This window comes from Pipistrellus hanaki (assembly GCF_964339955.1).
Source record: "Pipistrellus hanaki genome assembly, chromosome: 6".
Taxonomy (NCBI): domain Eukaryota; kingdom Metazoa; phylum Chordata; class Mammalia; order Chiroptera; family Vespertilionidae; genus Pipistrellus; species Pipistrellus hanaki.
In genome coordinates, this window is record NC_140508.1 from 42,083,325 (window position 1) to 42,106,296 (window position 22,972).

A 22,972-nucleotide genomic window follows, 5' to 3' on the forward strand; every position below is an offset into this window, starting at 1 on the left:
GAAAGCAGTGCTTCTTATTGCTAGGATGTTGATGCTCCTGCTCACCTCTCAAGATGGTATAATAGGAATTCTGATCTTTTTGAAAATAATTTTTCTTTGTCAGTTTCTGTGCATTTTTATTAACATCACCCATCTTTGTTTGATTTGTTCCTTTCGTTTGTACCATCCACCTCAGTATTTTACTTTAGTGTTTTACGCTTCTGTGCTGCATTTCACACCTTTAATTGTGGGGTAGGAGATGTACTGAGGATTTTGGTTGTAAATTTGATAGCTCTTTGTTGTGAACATTTTGTCAAATTTGACTCAGGAGTCATGCCTGAGAAAGAACCCGTGTGTTGTATGAATTTTTACAACATGAGATTAATTAAAAGTGATTGTGCATATCTTTATACTCCTCTGTTCAGGTTTTAGCTGAATCAGTGGTGGAATTCTTTAATGTAGCACATTGTGTTTTAAAGAGTCAGGGGCATTTTTCTACTAACACCCTGTAGACCTATGACTGAATTTAAATTGGTTCTCTTGTTTCTGACTGTTCCTGAAGCTGCAGGTTTGTTTTCCTTCCTGTCCTTATGTCCCCAACTGATGGCCTGGGTTCAGAGTTTGACTCAGTCCTCCTGGCGTCTGTGCTGCTTGCTTAGAATTGATGTGACCGGAAAGCTGGCTGAGTTTGGGGATTGCCAATGGCCCTAGCTCTCTGGTCTTGGATCAGAGGTGAACACATGCTTTAAATCCCCATTTTCAGTAAAGAAACGAGTGTGTCCATTGTTAGAACAGCAGTATTGTGTTAATGAAGGGGACTGAACCAAAATGTCCCAGACTGTCATTTATACTTTGCCCGTGGGCTAATGTTAAATCAGTCCCTTGAGATTGGACAAGAGGGCGTAGATCTCTCTCTCTCTCTCCTCTCTCTCTCTCTCTCTCAAGTCCTACAGATGGATGGTAGTAAGCATATCTCTATGAAGACATTCTCGGTATTTGGAGCAGGACTGTGACTGTGCCTTTTATTGCAGAATGCTTAATATCCTTGGTTCCTGTCACTGAATAACCACCATTTCTTTCCCTTCCCCACCGCAGTGATGACCAAAAATGTTACCACACACTTGCAAGCACCCCTTAGTGAGAACAACTCTAAAAGTTCTTCCTATTTTAAAGTAAAGGAATTAGCCTGCCAGAGGAATTTATCATTTAGATCCTGGTGACATTCATTAAACTCATAACTACCTCGAAGGCATATAATAACATGTAGCTTTGTTTGACTCACCTTTGAGTCTCATATCATATTACAGGTTTGTGGCCAAGACGAGAGTAGGAGATAGGCAGCTTTGAGGAAAACCAACTATGGAGATTTGTTTTTTAAGTCTTTTTTTTTTTTTTTTTTTCCTCCCCTCGTTGACATAGAACCTGTGGCTGCCCCACTAAGAGTATGCGATTCTACAAATCCTCAGCCAGGAATGGGCACTCCCGAAATAGGGGGTAAATAGTATAAAAGGAGATGGATTAGTGTATGGAGCCACGGTGGCCAGCCAACATAAGCTATGGTTTTAGTAATCTGAACTAGCTTAGTAATCAAATCCCCTAACCTTCTCACAGCCTTTCACGCCACAACTGCAGAGTAATTGCAGCTGGGCAGGTTTGATTTTAAACAGCCCCGGCTTTGTTTACTGCCTGCATCGTTGCTGAATGAAATCCAGTTTGAATTTCCAGTTGTTCCTTTCTACCCACATGCTTGTTATTGACTGATTTACTGGTTTAAAAATTTAATTTGTTAAAACAACATTTTGTTGCTGCTGCCATTGTTGAAAATCCTTAAAGTAACAACTGGACATTCCCCCAGTTACTCCCCTTCTTCTCTAAACTCAGACCGGCTGGCCCAGCTGCTATCTCTCCTTCTAAACAAAGGCCTCTACAGAATGCTCACTGTCGAAGGATTGCTCTAAATTTCCTGTTGATTTGGACAAAAAATGGAGGGATAGTGGGAACTATAAAGATCATTTTCAGCTTAAAATTTGTTTTGAGTTGGTTTGGGATTTGCTTCGTGTTTTTTTATTGTTGTTCTTAAAATTGTTTTTATTGATTTCAGAGATAGGAAGGCAGACGGAGAGAGAGTTAGAAACATCGATGATAAGACTCATCTATTGGTTACCTTCTACACACCCCCTCCTGGATGTCAAGCCCACAACCTGGGCATGTGCCTTGACTGGGAATCAAACCGTGATCTTCTGATTCATGGGTTGACGTTCAACCAATGAGCCTCAGTGGCTGGGCTTGCTTCATTTTTTAAAAGAGAGAACAAATGAGAGGTCAGCATAGCTTTTCTTAGATTTGAGCCCTATGGTGAAAAAGGGTGAAAAGCTGGTAGAACAGGTGGAGAATAATGAAAACAAGACCCTGCCCCCCTCAGCCTTCGTGTTCTTGACTCTTGCACTAAACCAGAGCATGAAAAGATCAGGCCAACATTTCCCCTGTGTACACGCATGGAGGAAAGTTCCTGTTGAAGTCTGTTTACAAAGCATGATCTCATATTAAAGCAGTATGCCTGCCGTCCATCTGGAATAACATCTGAGGCCCCAGCCTGTAAGCGCAGGTCTGTCCACCATGCTCTCGTTCCTTAGTAACACCTAGAAGAGGCACTAAGCCCTGGCCATGTGAGGATTCCTTGTGGCCAGACTTCCAGCCATTGGTTCACTTGACCCTACCTGGGGTGGGCCATGGATGCCTGCGGGGGCTACCAAGTGACAGAGGAAAGGTTACAAGAAGCCTTTGACATGTCCATTCCTTCCTTCTGTTAAAGGAAGCAGCTCAAAGCATGTAAAAACCCAGTGGCCCTAATGCCGTAATGACCAAACGACCAGTCACCAGGAGGCGGGGAGGGGTCTGGGGTGCAGAGTGGTGTGTGTGGTGAGGCACGCAGGAGGGTGGGTATTACATAAAACAGTAATCCCCATGTTTTTGTAGCATCACCTTGTTTTTGTAGCAAGACAGAGTATGCCTTATGAAGTTTCAAGTTTGTTTTCTACTGGGTCCAAACTAAGAAAACTCATTGTAGCCGAGGCCTGGTTGTTGATCTCTTCCAGGATGAGGAAAAAAGCTGTCTTCTTTTTGAACCAGGAGTATTCCCTTGTTTTATGTAATCCCCACTCTCCTAAATGCCTCGCCACACACACCACCCCGCGTACCGGTGCAGGACCCCAGACCCCTCCATGCCTCCTGGTGACTGGTCATTTGGTCATTACGGCATTAGGGCCACTGAGTTTTTATAATATAGACTAGAGGCCCGGTGCATGAAGATTCATGCAAAAATGGGCCTTCCTTCCTCTTGCTGCAGGCACAGAGCCACCTTTCCACCTTCCCATGCTGTCCAGAGGCCTGGAGCAGCTGGGGTGGTGGGGAATGCCCAGCCGCTCAGCACCTGCATATGCAAATTAACCCACCATCTTTGTTGGGTTAATTTGCATACTCGCTTCTGATTGCCTGGTGGGCATCATGAAGGTATGGTCAATTAGCATGTTACTCTTTTATTAGATAGATAAGTAAGTACTCCCCTGTCCCCAGCCCCACTGGCACTTTAATTTCAGCTTCTTCCCTCCCGTTTAAATTACCACCTTTTTACCAGGTTGTCTTTTCAGTAGCCTGTGTGTGGGATTCGAAGGTGTGGCTAGCTTGGCATGTAGCATGAGAAGCCCTGTCCTCTTTCATATCATAGCGGCCTCGGGCTCTCTTTAAACATGTGTGGTCAGGGGTGTGTTCCTCAGGGTCCCCATGGTTGTGACATTAGCTGGGCCAGCTCACAGTTAGCCCTGAGTGGGTAGCTTTTGTGGTGTTCTGTGCTCTGTAAGTTTCTCCTTGGTCACAATGAGCCTATCACAAATGTTTCCCAGAATACCAGCTGCTCAGACTTTCTAAATCCTAAATCTGTTTAATGTATCTATACACTATATGTGTTCCAGTAATCTACAGAATATGGGCCTATTTTATGTTTTTACTCATCCTTTTTAAAAGCATACTAGTGAGATTCAGAGTCAATATCCATCATAAACCACTAACATTAATTTTTTTCAATTAAAAGTTTGCTATAGCTAACAGAAAGCAAAGCTTGATTTTATATTTTGTGATTTTTTTTTATTCTTGCCAATTCCAAAATTCTGTCACTTTGTTATAATCCAGTAATTCTAGTGCTTTAAAACTGTTGACTGGGAAAAAAACTTTTAACAGCTTTATTGAGATATGATTCACATACCACGCAATTCACTCATTTAAAATATACAATTGAATGGGTTTTGGACAAACATTGGACAAAGATGTAGAGCTATCACCATAGTCAATTTTAGAACATTTTTTCATCCCCAAAGGAAACCCCATACCCACTAATAGTCACAAAATAAGTTTTATTACAGGATTTTTAAAAACCTTAGGCTTATTTTATTTATATTTTATTGTCCTGAATTTTATCATTTGTTTTCTAACGCTTTGAGTTTAAAATATGAAAATGCCTTGCATTTTCACAGAGCCTATTTAAGAGACAGCTCCCAGACTCAGGGTCAGAACCTCTGGGCAAAGTCTCATTCTTTCTAAAATTCAGTTTCCCCATCTAAGGAAAGAGAGATCATGTACCCCTCCTACGAGCGTGGTTGCAAGATCATATGTCTGATTACTTTGTCAATTATAAGTCATGAACCAAGATGGCTGACTATATATTTCTCTTTTGTTGATTTTTCTGTGGTATCTTAAGAAGCACATTCCTTAAGAAAGATATTTTGTAAACTTGTAAATATTAAGACATACATGAAAATCTAATCTGTAGAACTGGAGAATCTCAATCCATTTGTCTAATAAGGATGTGATTTTATGACGAAGCCAGCCAGCGCTCTCTGGGATAGCTCCTGACCTGCCAGGCAGGCCAGATTCAGATTATCTGCTCTAGTTCAGGAAGGGGTGGGAGAGGGAAGCAGGGAAGTGCAGTGCTCACAGAGAGGCTGTTACAGTGTATTAGGCTAGCCACCCTCACTTGCAGCTCTGGATCCATAGGGAGATTTACAAACCAGGCTTTCACTCCCTCTTCTGCGGAGTAGAGCCTCCTCTTCGCTGGCACCCTTTATTCTGGTTTCCATAGTAACATCACTGCTAGGTCCTTCTTCCTCTTCACCTGCTCAAGATCTTGGGAAAATGTTAACCTTTTATTTAAATGTTCTTACTCTCCTTCTTTCACCAAGGACAAGGAGGAAGAATGGAGTCTCTTTTGAGAGATGGTCAGCCAGGCTTCCTGTTCAAAGATGGGACTCTCCCTCCGTCATGCAGGCAGGAGTGTGGCTCATGCACATGCCTCCTGCTTGCCTTGGAACATGCAGCTCCAGAAGGGGAGGAGCCAGTAATAGCACACAGATGTCATTCTTAACACATTCTGCCTTTTACATTTTTCTTGCAGGAAGATCCACGCCTGAAATTCCCAGTACATTTGCGGTCAAAGGCACCTTTAAACCCCAATGACCTTGGCCCTCTGCCTGTGAGTATACTGGAGACACATGGACAAGTCTGAATATGTTTATTCATTTATCTGCCTAGTGTTGATGGAGAGGCCCTGTGACTTCTTTCTCTAGACTTTTGGCCCATTGTCTATAATTTCTTAATAGAATCAGGTGTATGGCTGAATTCTAATCATACATACAACCAGCTAGTACATATGAAAGAGGTTTCTGAATTGGTACCTGTCTGTGGAAGGTAGACCTTGTAACTAGGATGGAGGAGGCATTTTTTACAGATGGCAATTTACTGTAAACAGCACACGTTTGTTTTGTAACATAGCAACCATAAGTTCTACCCATGATAGAAACCAAAATATTAAAAATGATGGGAGAAAAAGGCATAGGTAATCACAGAAAGTTTAAATAAGTCATTTAGTCTGCAGATATTTTAAGCTTTCCTCCCTTGTTGGTGGCTGTTTGTATAGCTAATTTATATATCAGTTTGTTCTTTTTGGGAACCTGAATGGGATTGAGCTATTTACTACAAAACTGGATTTTTGAATGAAAATTTTACCATTCATCCCCTCCTTGACCCACCCCCAATTAAAAATAAATAACCTTACAGAGGCAGGAAGAGGAGGGGAGATTCTAATACTATTTTTAAATGAAGGGCACTGGGAATTTTTTTATTTGTTTTTTCTGTTGCCTGGTGTGTTGTATATTTTGGCAAAATTTGAAGCTAGGGAGGTTATGATTTCATCTTTATTCATTAGGTTATACAAATATACCACCCTTTGCAAATCTGCCTGGTTCTGGGTTTAGATGAGAGAGCCCAGAATGTGTCTAGATAGTGAGTTTCAAAAGGAAATGATTGTGTGTGGTCTGGACCTGTTAGGTTCCTAGTTTCAAATAGCAAATAGGCGCAGTTTAGGCAATAAGCGTACCAGCCCTCCCATGGAAAGATGATCCAAGCCTTTTTGGTTCCCACATTTGAACAGTGAGAATTCACAACAGAGAAGTGCAAGTATTCGATTCTTCAACCAGTGATGACATGAGTAAAGCATCTGTCTCCAACATTTTTATATTATCCCTTCTCCTCCTTCTCCTTTTAGTATTTAGTAAATATTTGTTTAATTAATTGAGCTGTTCATCCCCAAACTCAAGTGTTCCATGGCAGTGGTCAGCAAACTGCGGTTCTTGAGCCACATGCGGCTCTTTGGCCCCTTCAGTGTTCTAACGCCACTTCAAAATAGACTCACCCAGGCCGAAAATCAACTTCTGCGCATGGGCTACGAAGTTTCAATCACACTGTCCGTGCGCGCCCGCACACTGTATTTCGTGTAAGAGCCACACTCAAGGGAATAAAGAGCCACATGTGGCTCGCGAGCCACGGTTTGCCGACCACTGTTCCATGGGATGCTGAAGCTCCCATATGAAATAGCAATCCCTGTTTCCTGCTCAAGTGATGAATGACCCAAGACTGTGGATATGTGCTCCAAGTGTGTTCCTAGATGTTGTTGAGGGTTAACTTGAAATGTTTGTGGTTTATTCTTAATGTAAAACTATACCCTAAGAGGGAAGAGTAAGGTATCATAATTTTGCCTTTGATTTTGGAACAACTAACTAATTTTTGCATATTCTCTCTCTCTCTCTCCCTCTCCCTCCCTCCCTCCCTCCCTCCCTCCCTCCCTCCCTCCCTCCCTCCCTCCCTCTCTCTCTCTCTCTCTCTCTCTCTCTCTCTCTCTCTCTCTCTCTCCTGATACTAGCCCGGGTGGGAAGAAAGGATCCACCTGGATGGCCGGACATTTTATATTGATCATAGTAAGTAGGCACTGTTATGGACACAGGGATTGCAGGTAAAGGGAGGGGAAGGGAATTTCAAATATTAGAGTGAAAGCTTTGTCATTTTACTCTTTGTCTAGGCAGCCAGGTGTTATGTGGAGAGAATGGTACCAGAGAATCAGTGCCCTCGTACGGTACTGTGCATTCCCCCCACGTTTGCTGTAAAGTAGCCCAGCAAGCTTTCACCCAATTTGATCTTGTGACCTATTAACTTTATTTTATTTAAGAACTATTTTTTGGTTGATGACCCTTTGACTTTTGCGCTTTTAATAAATACACTCTGGTAATAGAAAATAAGATTAGAAGTGATGACTGAGTCCAAAATCTGTGTGTGCGTGGTGCTTGATCAGCACACGCGTGTTTTAAACACTGCCTTCACGGTCTCAGGGCGAGGTGCCCATTCTGACTTATTTTCTATTCATAGCATGTTTCCTTGCACCCAACACACTAATATATATGCAGTTCTTTTCTTGAAATTGTGATATATTTGCTGTAGACATTTGCTCCAGCACCTATGAAAAATGTGTGATTTCTCATTTCAACTAAAACTAATAAAGGTTTGCTTTTAGCCAGTTTTTTTTTTTTTTCTTTCTTGAAGTGACACGTTCTCCATATTTGTACCGTATATCCCTTACAACTTCTGAAAATGTGTATGAAAAAGAAGTCTTTAAATAGATTTGAAGTTCTAATCAAACATGCAGTTTGGTAATATTTTGCTCCTTGTTGTCATTTGATTCATAAACAGTAAGTCTGAACCAGGTTTCCCCAGCCTCACATTGTCTTAACTCATCACATTGATTAGATAAGCACATTGATGAGCCAATTGCTGGGGAATCTAGCCATGAGGGTGGGGCTTATCACCATCTCTTACGCCAGTGGTTGGCAAACTCCATTAGTCAACAGAGCCAAATATCAACAGTACAACGATTGAAATTTCTTTTGAGAGCCAAGTATTTTAAACTTAAACTTCTTCTAATGCCAATTCTTCAAAATAGACTCACCCAGGCCGTGGTATTTTGTGGAAGAGCCACACTCAAGGGACCAAAGAGCTGCATGTGGCTCTTGAGCTACAGTATGCCAACCACGGTTTAGGCTTTAGTGCCTCTTCCAGGCGTTACCAGGCAAAGGAGTGCATCATAGATGAGCCTTCGCTTTCTGGCACGGGGTTGAGGGCTTATTAATTAAGTGAGAAGCCCAACAATTCAGAATTAAACCAAAAGCAGAAGTCCTCAGTATATTTAGAGGTATGGGCTACCCTTTGGTTTAAATTAGATATGCCACAGACCAGAGGCCTAGTTTTGTCTTTGACCAGTAAAGTACTGTTTACATACTTTCCAGAAATTTACAATGAGCATAAAATTGCTTCCATAAATACTTTAAAATATGGGTGTTTCCTTAATATACTTTATTTTCTTAGCCTACTTTGCTAAAGAGTAGTGGTATCATATCCCTTTACCATTAAAAACAAACAAAAATTTTTCCCTGGTTTTTTTTATACCTTACAATTTTAGTTTCAAAGATAGGTACAAAATATGATTTTATTAAAACAAGGTCTTATCCAGGAATGCAACCTTGGTTTGCTGCATACAGAATATTTCACACAAGACTGTGGCTGTGTCCTGGCTAGTGATCTTCAGGTCAACCTGGAGAAAACTTTATAAATGTTCTTTTTTTTTTAATATATATATTTTATTGATTTTTAACAAAGAGGAAGGGAGAGGGATAGAGAGTTAGAAACATCGATGAGAGAGAGAATCATCGATCAGCTGCCTCCTGCACACCCCTACTGGGGGATGTGCCCGCAACCAAAGTACATGCCCTTGTCTGAAATGAACCTGGGACCTTTCAGTCCGAAGGCTGACGCTCTGTCCATTGAGCCAAACCGGTCTTGGCTATAAATGTTCTTAATGTACTGCGAGGATCCAAAAATAAGAGAAACACTATTGCAAACAACCATACTAGTATACATTAGAAGTAATGAAAGTCATAGACAATTTTTCTAGTGGCGTGCATAGAACTAGTATACAGTTGATGCTTTGGGAAACAGTGACTTGAAGTTGGTTTCTGGGAAGTCAGTGGTGATGGTCAGAAAACGGAAAGAATTTGCCTTGAGAAACAGCAGCACTGGTAGCCTCAGCTGTACTCTATCCTGTGTACTGGGAGGCTGAGAGGATAGTTACTTGCTAAATGACTGAGCAGTTCCTTAATCAGTCCCTCCAAGCACAGCATCCCTTGTTTCTCTTGCCAGAACAGTTTGTGGGCGTCTCCTCTTTCCAGAGATTACAGTTTGCCTTTGCTTAACCATACTGAAAGGTTCTCTTAACCTGATTAGTTAGATCAGAAACAAAGTAAGAAAAAGAATCTCATTAGCTGTTAATATAACATTCTTGTCATTTCTCCTCCTCTGTCAATGTTTACTCAATGAAAAGTGGTAAAGAGGTACATAGCAGTAAAACAGAGTTCAATTCATCTGGCTTTTCCCCAAAATCCAGCTTACAAAAAAATGCAGAAAACTTTCTAAGAGACTTTATCAGCCTAATAGGTACACTCCAAAATGGGTCTAGTTACCTGGTGGTAACATTGAAAAATTTCCTTACCTTCCAAATGAACCTCTTTTTCTAAATAGTTTTCCCACATCTGATTTCTGCCAAATTCAGCATCTCACTTTGCTGTCTTAGGATAGAAACCAGGTGATCCTTATATGTGCCATTTACTGTGAAAGTGACCACCTTGGGAGTTACTGTCACCCTGTCTGCCAGCATCACTGAAACTCTGAATGACAGGGACAGCAATGCCCTTCTCTTTTAAATAATTATGCCATTTATTTTCTGCTTCATAAATTCTTGAGACATTAAACCTTAAAGATTTAATCTAGAAAGAGATAATGTTCAGTATTAATCTTCTCTTTAGATGCCTTGATTTATTTGGTTGACATTTATTGAATGGCTTCTATGTCTCGAGCCTGGTGCAAAAGGTTAAGGGAAGATCTTGAACTGAATCTCTGCCTCTCTTAGGAATTGTGTGATTCTTCTTAAAGACCAGATATGCCCAGCAGCTGAGGAATTGGCCACAGATATCTTATATACAAAGCTAGAAGAGAAAATTAAATTCTAGCAATGCTGTAAAATCCCATTTGAGTCTATTCTGCCCATAGCCTTTACCAAACCAGTAAATAGTACCTAAATTGACTGAGTTTCTCATTCTTCTACTTCATTCTTGTCCCTTTATTTGAAAAACTATCTTGAAGACAAAGCAAGTTTAGATTTTAAAATTCTAGGGAAAATTGGATAAATGGCCACCATACATATAAAAATTGACAATACTTAGCTGCAAAATTGACCTTTATGGTAGCCACACAGAAACTTGTATGTATCTGAGAGCTTAGCCAACCATAAAGGAACTTTGTTATCACCATAAACTTCATTTGGTCATTAAAAATAATAACACATTATTATGTTACATATTAGGCTAGGAAATGTGTTAAGTGGTGGTGAGGAGGCTACAGAGAGGAATAACATACAGCCCCTGTCTTTGAGGGACTTAGATTCTAGCAGGAGTACCAGGGAGTATTTTAAGTGCTGTGTTGGAGGAAAGAACCCCTAGTTAATGTGGAAGCAGAAAAGGTAAAGAGTGCACCTGCTTGCCAAGTGGCACAGGGTGCACCACAAGGGATGGGGAGTCTGCAGGAAGGCCTTATGAAATGGATCACTCTTCAGACATATCCCCACACCTAGTGAACAGTGATTCCAGCATGGAGAAGGTGTGCAGGTGTATGAAGCTATGCAGAGAAGTGCGGCAGGGTTGCCCATGGCCAGTGTGCAGAGAAGCCAGGGGTGGCACACCCGTCAAGTTAAAGGCGGTCTGCCAGGTGTGGGGACTTGGTCCCTTCTGCAGGCAAGAGGGAGCTCCTGAGGGATTTTTCCAGAGGAGGTGACAGTGGTCAGGCTTGTTCTTTGGAAAGATCCTTTTGACAGAGCTATATAGAGGTTTTGAACAGGGATAAGACTGAGACCAGGGAAACCTAGAGAATGGTCCAGGAAAAAGATGAGCACCCAGTTTGGTCACCCCAGAGGTAAATGGTGAGGTAAGAAAAAGGTGTGTGTCAAGATTCCAGATTTGAACAGTGAGTGGATTGTGATATTGTTAATCAAGAATACAGGATTCCATAAACAGTTTTGGTGTTGGAAGATTATGGGTTCAATTTTTATAGAGTTGAAGGTACCTATGGGGAATCCAGGTGCAGATGTCAAGGGTGGTGCTTAAAGTTGAGGTTTGGACTGAAGATTTGGGAGTTGTCGTGAACAGGTAGTTATTGATCTATTTTCTGCTGTGATGACAATACCCAGTCCTTACAGTGATAAACCAACGCAGTTATTACTCAGTTCTATTATGTTCCCATTATTTGGTTTTCTTTTCTATTGTTCTCCATCACAGTAGCAACTTTTACTTTTCAAAATCTTCCATTTTCAAGGTAAGGAACCCATCAAGGTTCTCTAAAACAGTTGAAGCATTTCACGTAAATTGTCTTCCAGCATGCACAAATCTAGAATCATCATGTGCTTTGATAACTTTATTTGAAGACTTTACTGTGCTTCTATTAAAATAATTATAACCCCAGACTCTGAAAAAATCCCTGATATTACTTATTCTTGAGTTGACAGGAAATAATTAGAATCAGTATTTTTCTCAAATAATTTCCCATTTTAAAAAAAATCAACTTAAATTTCCTAAAACTCCAGAAAGAACTCATTCTCCCCCAGTCTATCCTCCACATTATCTTTCATGTGAATTCATCTCTGTCCCCACCACACACACACACACACACACACACACACACACACACAGAGTAATCAATAGTCTTTTTAATTATGCACAGTCACAAATCCCAAGTGATGCAGGGGAGCTCTTGTTCATTATCACCTGCACCGTTGGAGTAGTGGTTTAGATGGCTTTGAACAATTTTGTTAACATTGACTTTTTTGGAAGAAAGAAGGCCACTTCTCACCACCATGGCCAAAAGGGAAGCCTTTCTCTAGAATCTTCCTCTGCAGTATGTAATTCTCCTTTTTTGGACTGCCTTACTTATTGGCTGCTTCCATTGTTGTGTGCATGAGTGGCACATGAAATGGATTATTCATTTGTTCACTGTAGGATTCTTAATTGAAAGCAGTTTTTTAAGACCATAAGCACAGGCAAAAGTATTTGAAATGAGAAAAAGTAATGTGTGTGTGTGTGTTAACTTTTGGCAGACTAAGACTTTTTGTGCCTTTTTTCAATTAAATGAATATCAAGATCAAGTTATAAATCCTTGAAAGAACAGGGGTTTATAATTGAACTTTCAGCAGATTGCTTGCCAAAAAACAGTGTAAATAGATGGTTTTACTTTAGTTGTGCGTTTTTTGATTGAGTGTTTTTAACTAAACATTATATAGGTTTGCCATACAAAGTATCGTTCTCTTCTAACCCTGAAATACTAAGATATTATCTTTGGGGGCCCGGTTGGGGGACTAGGCAGCTTTTGGAAAACCAGAAATAATTATTCTAAAACATTTTTGACATAGAATATATTTCAACTAATATGCTGATTTTTTTAATATTAATTTGCAGATAGCAAAATAACTCAGTGGGAAGACCCAAGACTGCAGAATCCAGCTATTACTGGCCCGGTCAGTATTCTCAAGTTCTGAATCTTCAGTGTAATATTTTGCTTGTATCAAAACACACATTTCTTGTATATTACTGCTCACCTTGGTGTAATTGAGTAATGTAACATTACTCCCATCTCCTCCTGATGGGAATTTCCTGGTGAGGTGCAACTACAATACATTTGCCTTTTCATGTGGCTTTCATTATAAAGGAAAAGGAAATGATGTGATCATGGTAGCTAAACTAAACATTTTCTTTTCTCCATTATAAACGGATGGATTATAAGTGTAACAATCAACCCTGGCCGGTGTGGCTCAGTTGGTTGGAGCGTCGTCCTGTACACTGAAAGGTTGGGGGTTCGATTCCCGGTGGGGGCATGTACCGGGAAAACAACTACTCGCTGTTTCTCTCATACATCCATGTCTCTGTGTGTCTCTCTGTTTCTATTTCTCTCTCTCTCTCCCTTTTCCTCCCTCTGAAAATTAGTAAAACATATCCTCAGATGAGGATTACAAACAAATAAATAATAAGTATTTTTAAAATAATAATAAAATATAAGTGAAACAATCAAATTGTCCTCTCTTCCTTTCTGTATGAGGCAAAGCCAGTCCTGTATTTTTAGAGTTTTGTCATTTCTCTAGGCCAAGGGCAGTTCATGCATGCTAACCAAATCTAAGCTGTATTCTGAATCTCTTCCAGCGCTGAAACTCTGTAAAGGTTTGGGGGAGGTTGTCGCTAACCTCTGGAGCTGGCAGATAAGATAAGAATCTTTATCTCCGCTGACCCACTAACTTTCTCATAGTCCCTTCGTGTGTACCAGGTGGGAAAAGAACCAGTTCTGCCTTAGGTATGGTGCTGCCCCTTGAAACGCTGCCCTACACTGTTCATAAGGAAGAGTGAGAACCCCTGGTCACTCAGCAGAATGGACACTTGGTATCCAGCTCCTGGGTGGAGTTTGTAGAGTGGGGCCACGCTCATCTCATCGGCGGGGAATGTACTAGCACCTCGTGTCCGTGGTTATCAGAGTGCAAGGAGATGATTTGGAATTTCAGGAAAAATGCTGGAATCACAGAAGATGGAAAATGTGGGGTTCTTTTAAAAACGGGAGGAAGTTACATTTATTATATTTTGAGCACTGAGCTAAGAGGCCAATGGGTATTTTTAAAATACTAATGTCATGGCTTTGATCTGATTCAATTCAGTTTTTTTTTTATTTTTATTATAAAGGTAAGTCCATTTGAAAACTTAAATGATATTAGAATGCAAGTGCACTTGATCCCCACCATCTTTTAATTACCTGTTGGATTTATTCATTCGATTTACTCTGCTGCTTTCTACAGTTTACAACGTGCCCAGTAATGCCTGGGTTAAAGCACTCAATTACTTTTCCTCCATGGAGCTTACCAAATGCCTGCCATTCTACCACGGCTTTCATTTCCATTTATTCGTAATCACACTAAGTTGTTAGAATAGAATTTTCTCTTCTCCATCATGAGCAACAGGTAAAGTCAGTAAACAGAGCTGTTCTCAATTATCAGAGGACTTTTAACATGATATTTCTCAGTCTTTTTCAAATCTTTTTTATTGTTTATTGATCATCTACATTCACTCAAGCACATAGTCTTGTTACTATTGGAAATTAGCATCTGCCCCTAAGAGTGATCTCTATTTCCTTGTTTTCCTTAAAGAGGTTGGTTTGCTCTTATTAACACTAGTGATATTTCTTTCAATAAGAGGAGTATGTTTATTTAGGTAATTATCAACTTAGTATAGACATCTGGCTTTTGTCATCATTTAATTCCAAATATTTGGTCATTTCCATATGATTTTTCTCCTTGGCTTTTAAGTTATTTGGAATATGCTTTTTAGTTCCTAAAACTATGGAGAATTTTTGCCTGTTTCTTATTGATTTCTAATTGTATTGCATATAGTCAGAGAATATTGAGTATGGAATATTGATTATCAGATATGTGAAAAGTCTTTTTGGAGGCTTGGCCATTTTTTGGTAAATGTTTTTTTGAGTTTGAAAAGAACTGTTTTCTGCCTTTTTTGGGTATAGACCAGTTCTTTATATATGTATACCATTAATTCAAGCCTGTGGTGTTCAAATTATCCATTTGGATTGGTACTGTTTTTCTGGTTGTTTTATCTAACCAAGATAGCTGTGTCAAACTCCCACGGTGACTGGCGTTGTCAATCATTACATTCATTTTCTCTCTGTTAGTATTTGTCTAGGACATAATTTTCTGTCTCTTGCTATGTTTTTCTTTTCTTACCTTCTATTAGGTTGATAATGTACACTTTGTTTTCTTTCATTTTTTTAATACTTGCTTGGAAGTTGTATTTTCTATTTCAGTTCTCTTCGTGCTCACATTAAAATTTTTAACTGATGTAATTGACTTAATATCAAAATTAATCACTCTTTACTCTCCTCCTGGACAATATAGGACTTTAGGGAACGTTAGTGCCATTCTTCCCACTCCCGTTTTTCATTGTTCAGTGGAGTTTTAAAACTACCTTGTGTTTAGCCCTGGCTGGGTGGCTTAGTTGGTTGGAATGTCATCCCGTACACCAAAAGTTAGCAGTTCGATCCCCAGATCCCTCCTTTCCTCTCCCTCTCCAGTCCCTTTCCTCCCTCCCTCCCTCTCCTCTCTCTTTTTTTTCCTCTCCATCTCTCTCCCGTTGCCTCCTTCCCTTACTCCCTCTAAAAATCCAGGATTTAAAAGAACAACTACCTTGTCTTTAAACTTTCCAAATTCTCATTAGTATTTTATCTTTTCTTTTTTTAATAGTCAATGCTTACTTAATTTTACTTAGATGTAAACAGATTTCTTCACCCACCACTAATTTTTACATTCCTTTTTTTCTACATTAAGTTTTGTTCTTATGACATAATTCTCAAAGTGTAGTCTACAGATCAGTGTCATCCAGAAACTTGTTAGAAATGCAGATTGGGGGCCCCATCCCAGACCTACTGGAAACCAGAAACTTTGGGAGTGGGTCCAGCAATCTGTCTTTTAACAAACCCTCCCAGGGATTTTGGAGTTCACTCAAGTTCTGGAACCTCTGCTCTAACAGCAACTTCAGTGGAAGCCTGAGTGGTCAACTCGCTTAGTCTGAGAGGACTTATTTGACCACCCTGTGAAATGATAGATTAGCTCATTCATTATAAAATCTTGGTTAACAATTACTTTTCTTCATTTCTTTGGAGATATTTTTTCATATCTTCTGGTCTTCTTAACTGATGAGAAGTTGTCAATCAAATTACGGTATCTTTTTTTATAGGTAACTATTTGGTGATTTTGAATTTTTCCCTGTGTCTTTGATGTTCTGCAAGTTTACTGTATTATAAGGGTGGGTTTTTTAAAATTAATTCCGCTTTGAACTCATTGTGGTTCTTCAATATGGGGACCATGTCTTTTCTTCATTCTGGAAAATTCTCAGTAGTTATTTCTTTACATGTTGCATCTTTCTCTTTCTTTCAAAATATCTGTATCAGTAACTATTGAGTAATTGATTCACTTTCACAACTCTCATGTCTCTTAGCTTTTACATTTCTACCTCTCTTTGTTGTTGTATATAATGGGCTCAGCTCTTTCAGTTAAGCCTTTCTTAAACCCTTTATATAATCTACTCTTTATCAGTTCACTTTCTCTATTATTTTAGTGACTATTTAACTGCTCAAACTTCTGTTTGCTCTTTTTAAATTTGCTTAGTCTTTTTAGCTATTTTTCTGTCCTGTTCTCTTATTTATTTTTATTGATACTTCCAACTTTTTAATCATTCTTAAATAATCATTCTTATTTATAGCCTTTTCCAGAATATCCTATTAACTCTGGTCCCAGGAACATAAACTATCCTCAGATGTTATATCTGTAGACTCTCCTCAATGGTAGTTTATTACCTAGTTCCATTTACAATTTGTGTGTACGTTCATCTTCATATTTTTTTTCACATGGGGCTTTTAAAAGTTCCGGCCTGTATTTTCTGTTAACTACTTACCTTGGGATCATTAACCCCCAGTTACCATAACTATGGATTTCATACCCACTTTGGTGTAGCCTTGGAGTATGAATTTATTACAGGTCTGTTTCTTTTTCTTTTTCTTCCATTTATGGTCCTGGACAGAAGGTAAGCTTCTTTGCAACTTTCCTGGGCCAGTGGGTAGAGTTTTCTTGTCCCCTTTTCAGATGCAAGTTTTTAGCAGGGAACTGTTCTGACTGCCTAGGTCATGCAGACTGTTGGCCAAGTCTGTTTCCCCATGTGAGGGTTAAAACCCAAGCCCCAGCACCAGTGTCTAGTTCCAGTGCCCACTTATTTCTCTATTTTGAGTCTTTCTGTTTATCTGGTACCTAGAATTTCTCTTTTTCCCAAGTTTTAAAAATATATGTTACGGGGGAGGGGACCTTTTCTGTGTCCGCCCAGCACACATTACTGTACGTCAATACGCTGTCTGTATAGCAAACATCACCATTGAAGGCATTTGTAAAGTGCTCTCCATGCTTGCTGCTCTTATGACTATTATCTTGTGCTTGTGTGACACTTTGTACTTTTATGAGAACTTTATAATCAGCTGCTTTGACACTCTCAGCCATCCCCTCCGGGGGGATAGGGAAGATATTGTATACCCAGTTTGTCAGAAAATCAGAAAGCAAATTGTGTTGCCAAAACTTACAGCAAATGTCACACTCGGGACTAGAGCCCCAGTTGTGCCTCACCAGTGTCCCCAGGCCAGACATGAGCCTTTCTTGACAGAAGACTCCAGAACCGACTGGACGGTAATGACATGAAAACATGTGGAACCATCTTACACACTAAGTCAGGTTCTCCTTTTGCTCAAAAGAGAAAGCATATGTGATGCTGAGCAAAGGGGCCTGTGATTATTTTTAAATGGGCGTATCTTAAAGGTTAAATTATATGTAAGAAAATAAGTTATCATATTTTCAAAAGAGAATAAATAATTTGGCCAAAACAAGAAATACACGACACATACATTCTGTTCAGAGGCTGCACCTAGAGACATCTTTGTCCTATGACATTGTTGGGATCTTTTCAGGAGGAGGTGATAAAAACCTCCTCTCCTTATTTCATTATCAGAACTACCTCTAGATGGAGGAGGATAATGATTTTTTCAACCTTCATGCATCATTCCACTCAAGAAGTAAGGCCAGAAATATCCCAGCATCTTACTTCCACCCACATCTAGTCAGCACCTACCACGTTATAAGTCAGACAAGGGAATGGTAAGACAGACATCACAGGCTAGGGGCAATTTGCATTAAGTCCCATGGGAAATTTGTCCTTTAAGACTATTGAACTTTACAAGGATGAATGTGCAAGGCTTTTCTCAACGTTTTCAAGGGGGGAGCCAAAACGAAGAATAATTGCTGGGAATCGTAGATTCTTAGAAATGGAAGGACCTTAAAGTTCATCTCATCAAATCCTCCTGCGTAACTGGGAAGTAGTGCCATCAAGGAGAGGTTGTCATGGAGCTAGCTGGCAGGAGTTTGTCCTAGAAGTCAGGTTTTCTAAAGCTGGCATGGGATAATGAAAGGAAATCCATTTTATGTTATTTCCCCTATATCACAGTTAATCATAGAACATCAACCAACACTTTGCCTTCTCAAGGCTTTGCACCCACTGTCCCTGTCAAAATTTGTTCCCTCCGGTCACTGGTTTCTGCTCAGGTATCCCTTTCTCAGAACTGCCTTTCCTGACCACCTCATATAAAATAGCCTCCCGGGAACTCTATCATTTTTTTCTCATAGTGTTTATCACTACTTACTCATTTCTTATTACCTATTGCTCCTAATTGTTTGTAATCTCCGGGAGAGAATAGGGAAAGAACTCTTTGGTTGATGTACCATTATTTCCCTAGCACCTAAAATGCCTGGCACAGACTAAATGCTCAAGAAATGCCTGTTGAATGAATTAGCAAATGAACCACCAAAGAATGAATAAATAAACTGGATAGAAAAAGGTTTGTTATGGGACATAGTATTGGTAGAGCAAACAACATCATAATGTCTTTTTTGGCTTAATTCACAACATTGTCTCATTTTTCTTATACTAGTAGTTGTCCAGATAGTGACAAAGTTTCTGCCTTTTCTAGAATAAGGATTCACACACGATTTCATCAGACTAAACACTGCCCAGAGTAAATATGATATGTGTTCAAATCCAGTGTTCAGTGGAAAAGAAAATGAAGAGTGGATTGAAAACTAAGACCATATGTAGTATAAATTGTCTTAAGTTATATCAATATGATGTCTGTTGCTCTTGAATTACAAAGCAAAACACTGGCATGATCAGTGTTTGCTATGACTGGTAATATGTTTTTGTTTTGGCTGAGTTATTTGTGTGATTGTGTTAAAAACAGTAGAAGGAGGGGAGGCTTATGTTTTTCATTTCTCCTCTTTCTGGTCGAGAATAAGAAGGTGAAGGTAGAAGATTTGGAGTCTGGAGACACTTTTTAAGGATCAGTATATTTTATTAACTTAGCCCCAAATTATATCAGCAGAAATATTCTTGCCCGAATGCACACTATTTGCCAAAAAAGCAATGAGTCTTCTGAGTTTGAGGCTGCCATAGTTATGTCCATGTATATGCAAAAGCCAGTCAGTCCTCTCTGCTTCATAAAAAATAAAAAAAATAAAAAAGTAAGCCTTTTCAATAGTCTGAAGTCAGGACTCTGGCTATTGTACTTTATAACACAGAAGTAGAGAATATTTAAATGACTGTATTAAAATGTTATTTGCCTAAAGAGATTCCAGAATCTTTGAGTAATGATAGTTGAAGTTACCGAGCTCACTCTTGTGATACCATAACTCTGCTTCACAGATAAGGCATTAAGATGTAAAAAAAAAAAAAAAAAAAAAATCCTCACCCAATACTTACTTACTAAATAGTAAGAGGCAAACCTTCTGACCCCCAAATGGGAGACTTTTCCTGAGTGCTCTCTACCTGGTCTTACAGTCCTTGATCAGAATGTCAGTCCAGTTGCCTTTCTGCTCATTATATTTCCTCCCAAAGATTTTTAAAAGCAGGATTAGTCTTTTCAAAATGACAGTAGAGGTCATTGGGGTTCTATGTTAAAATGTCATAGCCAACTCTTACCTCAATGACAGGAGAAAAGTAAAGATTACACCCTGACTCATATCCAGACAGAAGTCACATTGGAAAGTGTATTTTATGTATACTTATGTATCCATAAATGACTTCTTGAATATCAGCATAGCTGTTTTCAGGGGTGAAAGCCCTACTCAGTGCTGATTTGCCTTAATCATTTCTAGAACTTTCCCATGTGCTCTATACATAGGCATGTTAATTTCAATGATAATATGGAGAATGAGATTTTTAAGGTGTATGATTAATGAAGTTCTCTGAATGTTGGCTCAGTTTACAAAAAGTTGCAAGTGTTATTCCCCCTCATTTACATTTACAAATTTATCTTCTAGGCGGTTCCTTACTCCAGAGAATTTAAGCAGAAATATGACTACTTTAGGAAGAAATTAAAGAAACCTGTGAGTAACATATCTTCCAAAAATGCTGTTTTAGTCCTTTGTAAATTACCAAAGTTACTTCAGTGCAAGTGACTTGTTACTTTTCTGTGTGTACTAAGAATATAAACTTCCTATTTTTACTGCACTTTGATCCACCTCGATCTTCCACCTGAATTTTCTTTTTAACAGAAATGGTAAGTGAAGATTGGCTAGTATTACATATCAAATCACCTGAAGGGTAATTTCTTATGTAATATGTAAAAAGATAGAAATGGTTTGATGGGAAATAGAATAATTTTGGACCTAATTGAAAAATTCAGAGAAGCCTATGCAGTTGTTATGGTTATCCTATTTAATAAAACCTAGATCCTAGTTAGAAAAATGTTCAAGCCCTTCCCTTTAAATTCAGAAGTATAATTTTAATTATACTACTTACAACAGTACGATTTATAATATTTGATTATATTTGGCATGTTAAGACCAAGTGTAATTTTCAAATGAAAATTCTCATTGGGAAATGCTATACGATTTTTACAAAACTGAGAAACCCAATAAGGTTTTCCACAGGCAATGACAATATTTTCTACTGACACATCATCCCAAATTTTTCAATATAGGTTTTCTGTTTTACTTTGTTATTTCATTTCTGTGATACAAGTTTTACCAGTTTTCTTCTCCATTTGTGCATTCACTGTTTGGGGTTTGGGAAGTTTTCTCTTATTTGGTGTCACCATTTTTCGGCTGCTTCTTACTAGGGAAAGACCCTCACTCGGGTCTCCCCAGTTTGCCTGTGCTGCATCACTGTCTCCCCTGCTCCAGTCCTCAGTCAGCCCCACTTTTGAGGCATCTGCTCTGGGTGAGGTACTGGGGACAGAGATACGAGAGACAGTCTCTGCCTCCGGAGCACTTAGGAGTTCTGTCCTCCCTTCCAACATCCTCATACAACTAGCTCTTTGATAACTGCTTTTGAAATGATTCAAATTTAAACTCATAAAATCCCCAGTTTCTCTGTGAGTCACCTGCATTCTCCCAGTCATAAGGGGTGACTTTAGGGACTTCACACTGTGTCATTCCAGGTGGCACTTTCACTAACTGCAAATCCGTTTTATGGCAAAGCTGCCCCATCCCTCATTCTTCCAGGAAGCAGTTACAACCTGTCAAGTGCTCTTTTTGGTTTTCATATTTATTAACTACTAGAGACCCAGTGCATGAAATTCGTGCATGGGGGGAGGGGGTGGGGAGGAAGGATCCCCTTAGCCCAGCCTGTACTTTCTCCAATTTGGGACCCCTCAGGGGATGTCCAACTGCCGGTTTAGGCCTGGTCGCCCCTAACTGCCCCCATTGCTGTCCAGGTCGCTCAAAATGCCCCCTTTCTGCCACCCTGGTTGCTCCTAATTGCCCCCCCCCTCCTGCCAGCATGGTCACCCCTTACTGCCCCCCACCCCGCAGGTCTGGTCTCCCCCCCCATACTGGCCTAGTTACCCCTCACTGCCCCCCCCACCTACTCCCAACTGCCCTCCTCTGCTGGCCTGATCACCCCTAACTGCCCCCCCACAGCCTGGTCACCCCAGGCAGCCTGCTTGTTCACTTGTTTGGTCGTTCCTCACTAACCCCCCTGCCAGCCTGGTTGTAGGCAGCCATCTTGGGAAGGCGTGAGGATCAATTTGCATATTACCTCTTTATTATATAGGATGGCCTGTGGGATGCTTTCCCACAACTTGGCATGATAAACAGGGGCCCACTCCCCATGGTAGCAGAATCAGCGTGTGGACCATAACTACCAGCTGGAGTTGAGCATGCTCCCATCCTGGCCAGGTGGGGACTATTGTGGGTTTTGATTGCCTGGACTGAAGTCACTTCCTTTGACAGAAACAGTATATACAGTTAACCATATCTCAGTTGCTGCTGGGCAGATAAGCACCCCACAATTGTTCATTAACAGGGGAGGATGACTGCTCAGCAGACGTTCTTCTACAGCACATGCGGCCTGCTCAGTCTGACAGCTGCTGGTGGCTGCTGTGTGTCTCATTGAGACTTTCTGACTGTGCAGAGAAACCTCCATAAGGGAGAGATGCCCAGTTGGAACCATTCATCCCAGCTTGTTTATTTGCAGGCTGCCATCATTTCTGTCCTATGAAGTAAGGTACATATGTAGTGTATGATTATGTGATTTTTTTTTCTTTTGTGTAGGCTGATATTCCAAATAGGTTTGAAATGAAACTTCACAGAAATAACATTTTTGAAGAGTCCTATCGGAGGATCATGTCTGTGAAAAGACCAGATGTCCTAAAAGCTAGACTGTGGATTGAATTTGAATCAGAGAAAGGCCTTGACTATGGGGGTGTGGCCAGAGAATGGTTCTTCTTACTGTCCAAAGAGATGTTCAACCCCTACTATGGTCTCTTCGAATACTCAGCAACGTAAGTATATGGAGCAAATTCAGAATGTCTGCCACTGAAACAGTCTTATTCTTGACAGTTTTGAAATGAGCCACTTATGAAAGAGTAAGTGGCTCACTCACTT

General features: G+C 40.0%; 1 protein-coding gene across 15 annotated transcripts in view; it reads left to right on the forward strand.

Annotated features, from left to right (window-relative positions):
* Window positions 1-22,972, forward strand: part of NEDD4L (NEDD4 like E3 ubiquitin protein ligase) — a 285,795-nt gene that overhangs the window by 239,323 nt on the left and 23,500 nt on the right. For all 15 annotated transcript variants that reach the window (XM_084888495.1, XM_084888492.1, XM_084888493.1 and 12 more), the window contains 5 exons: window positions 5,423-5,500; window positions 7,226-7,280; window positions 12,909-12,967; window positions 20,405-20,470; window positions 22,640-22,869. In XM_084888495.1, coding sequence (XP_084744621.1) covers window positions 5,423-5,500; window positions 7,226-7,280; window positions 12,909-12,967; window positions 20,405-20,470; window positions 22,640-22,869 — 488 coding nt within the window. The remainder of the gene's footprint in view (window positions 1-5,422; window positions 5,501-7,225; window positions 7,281-12,908; window positions 12,968-20,404; window positions 20,471-22,639; window positions 22,870-22,972) is intronic.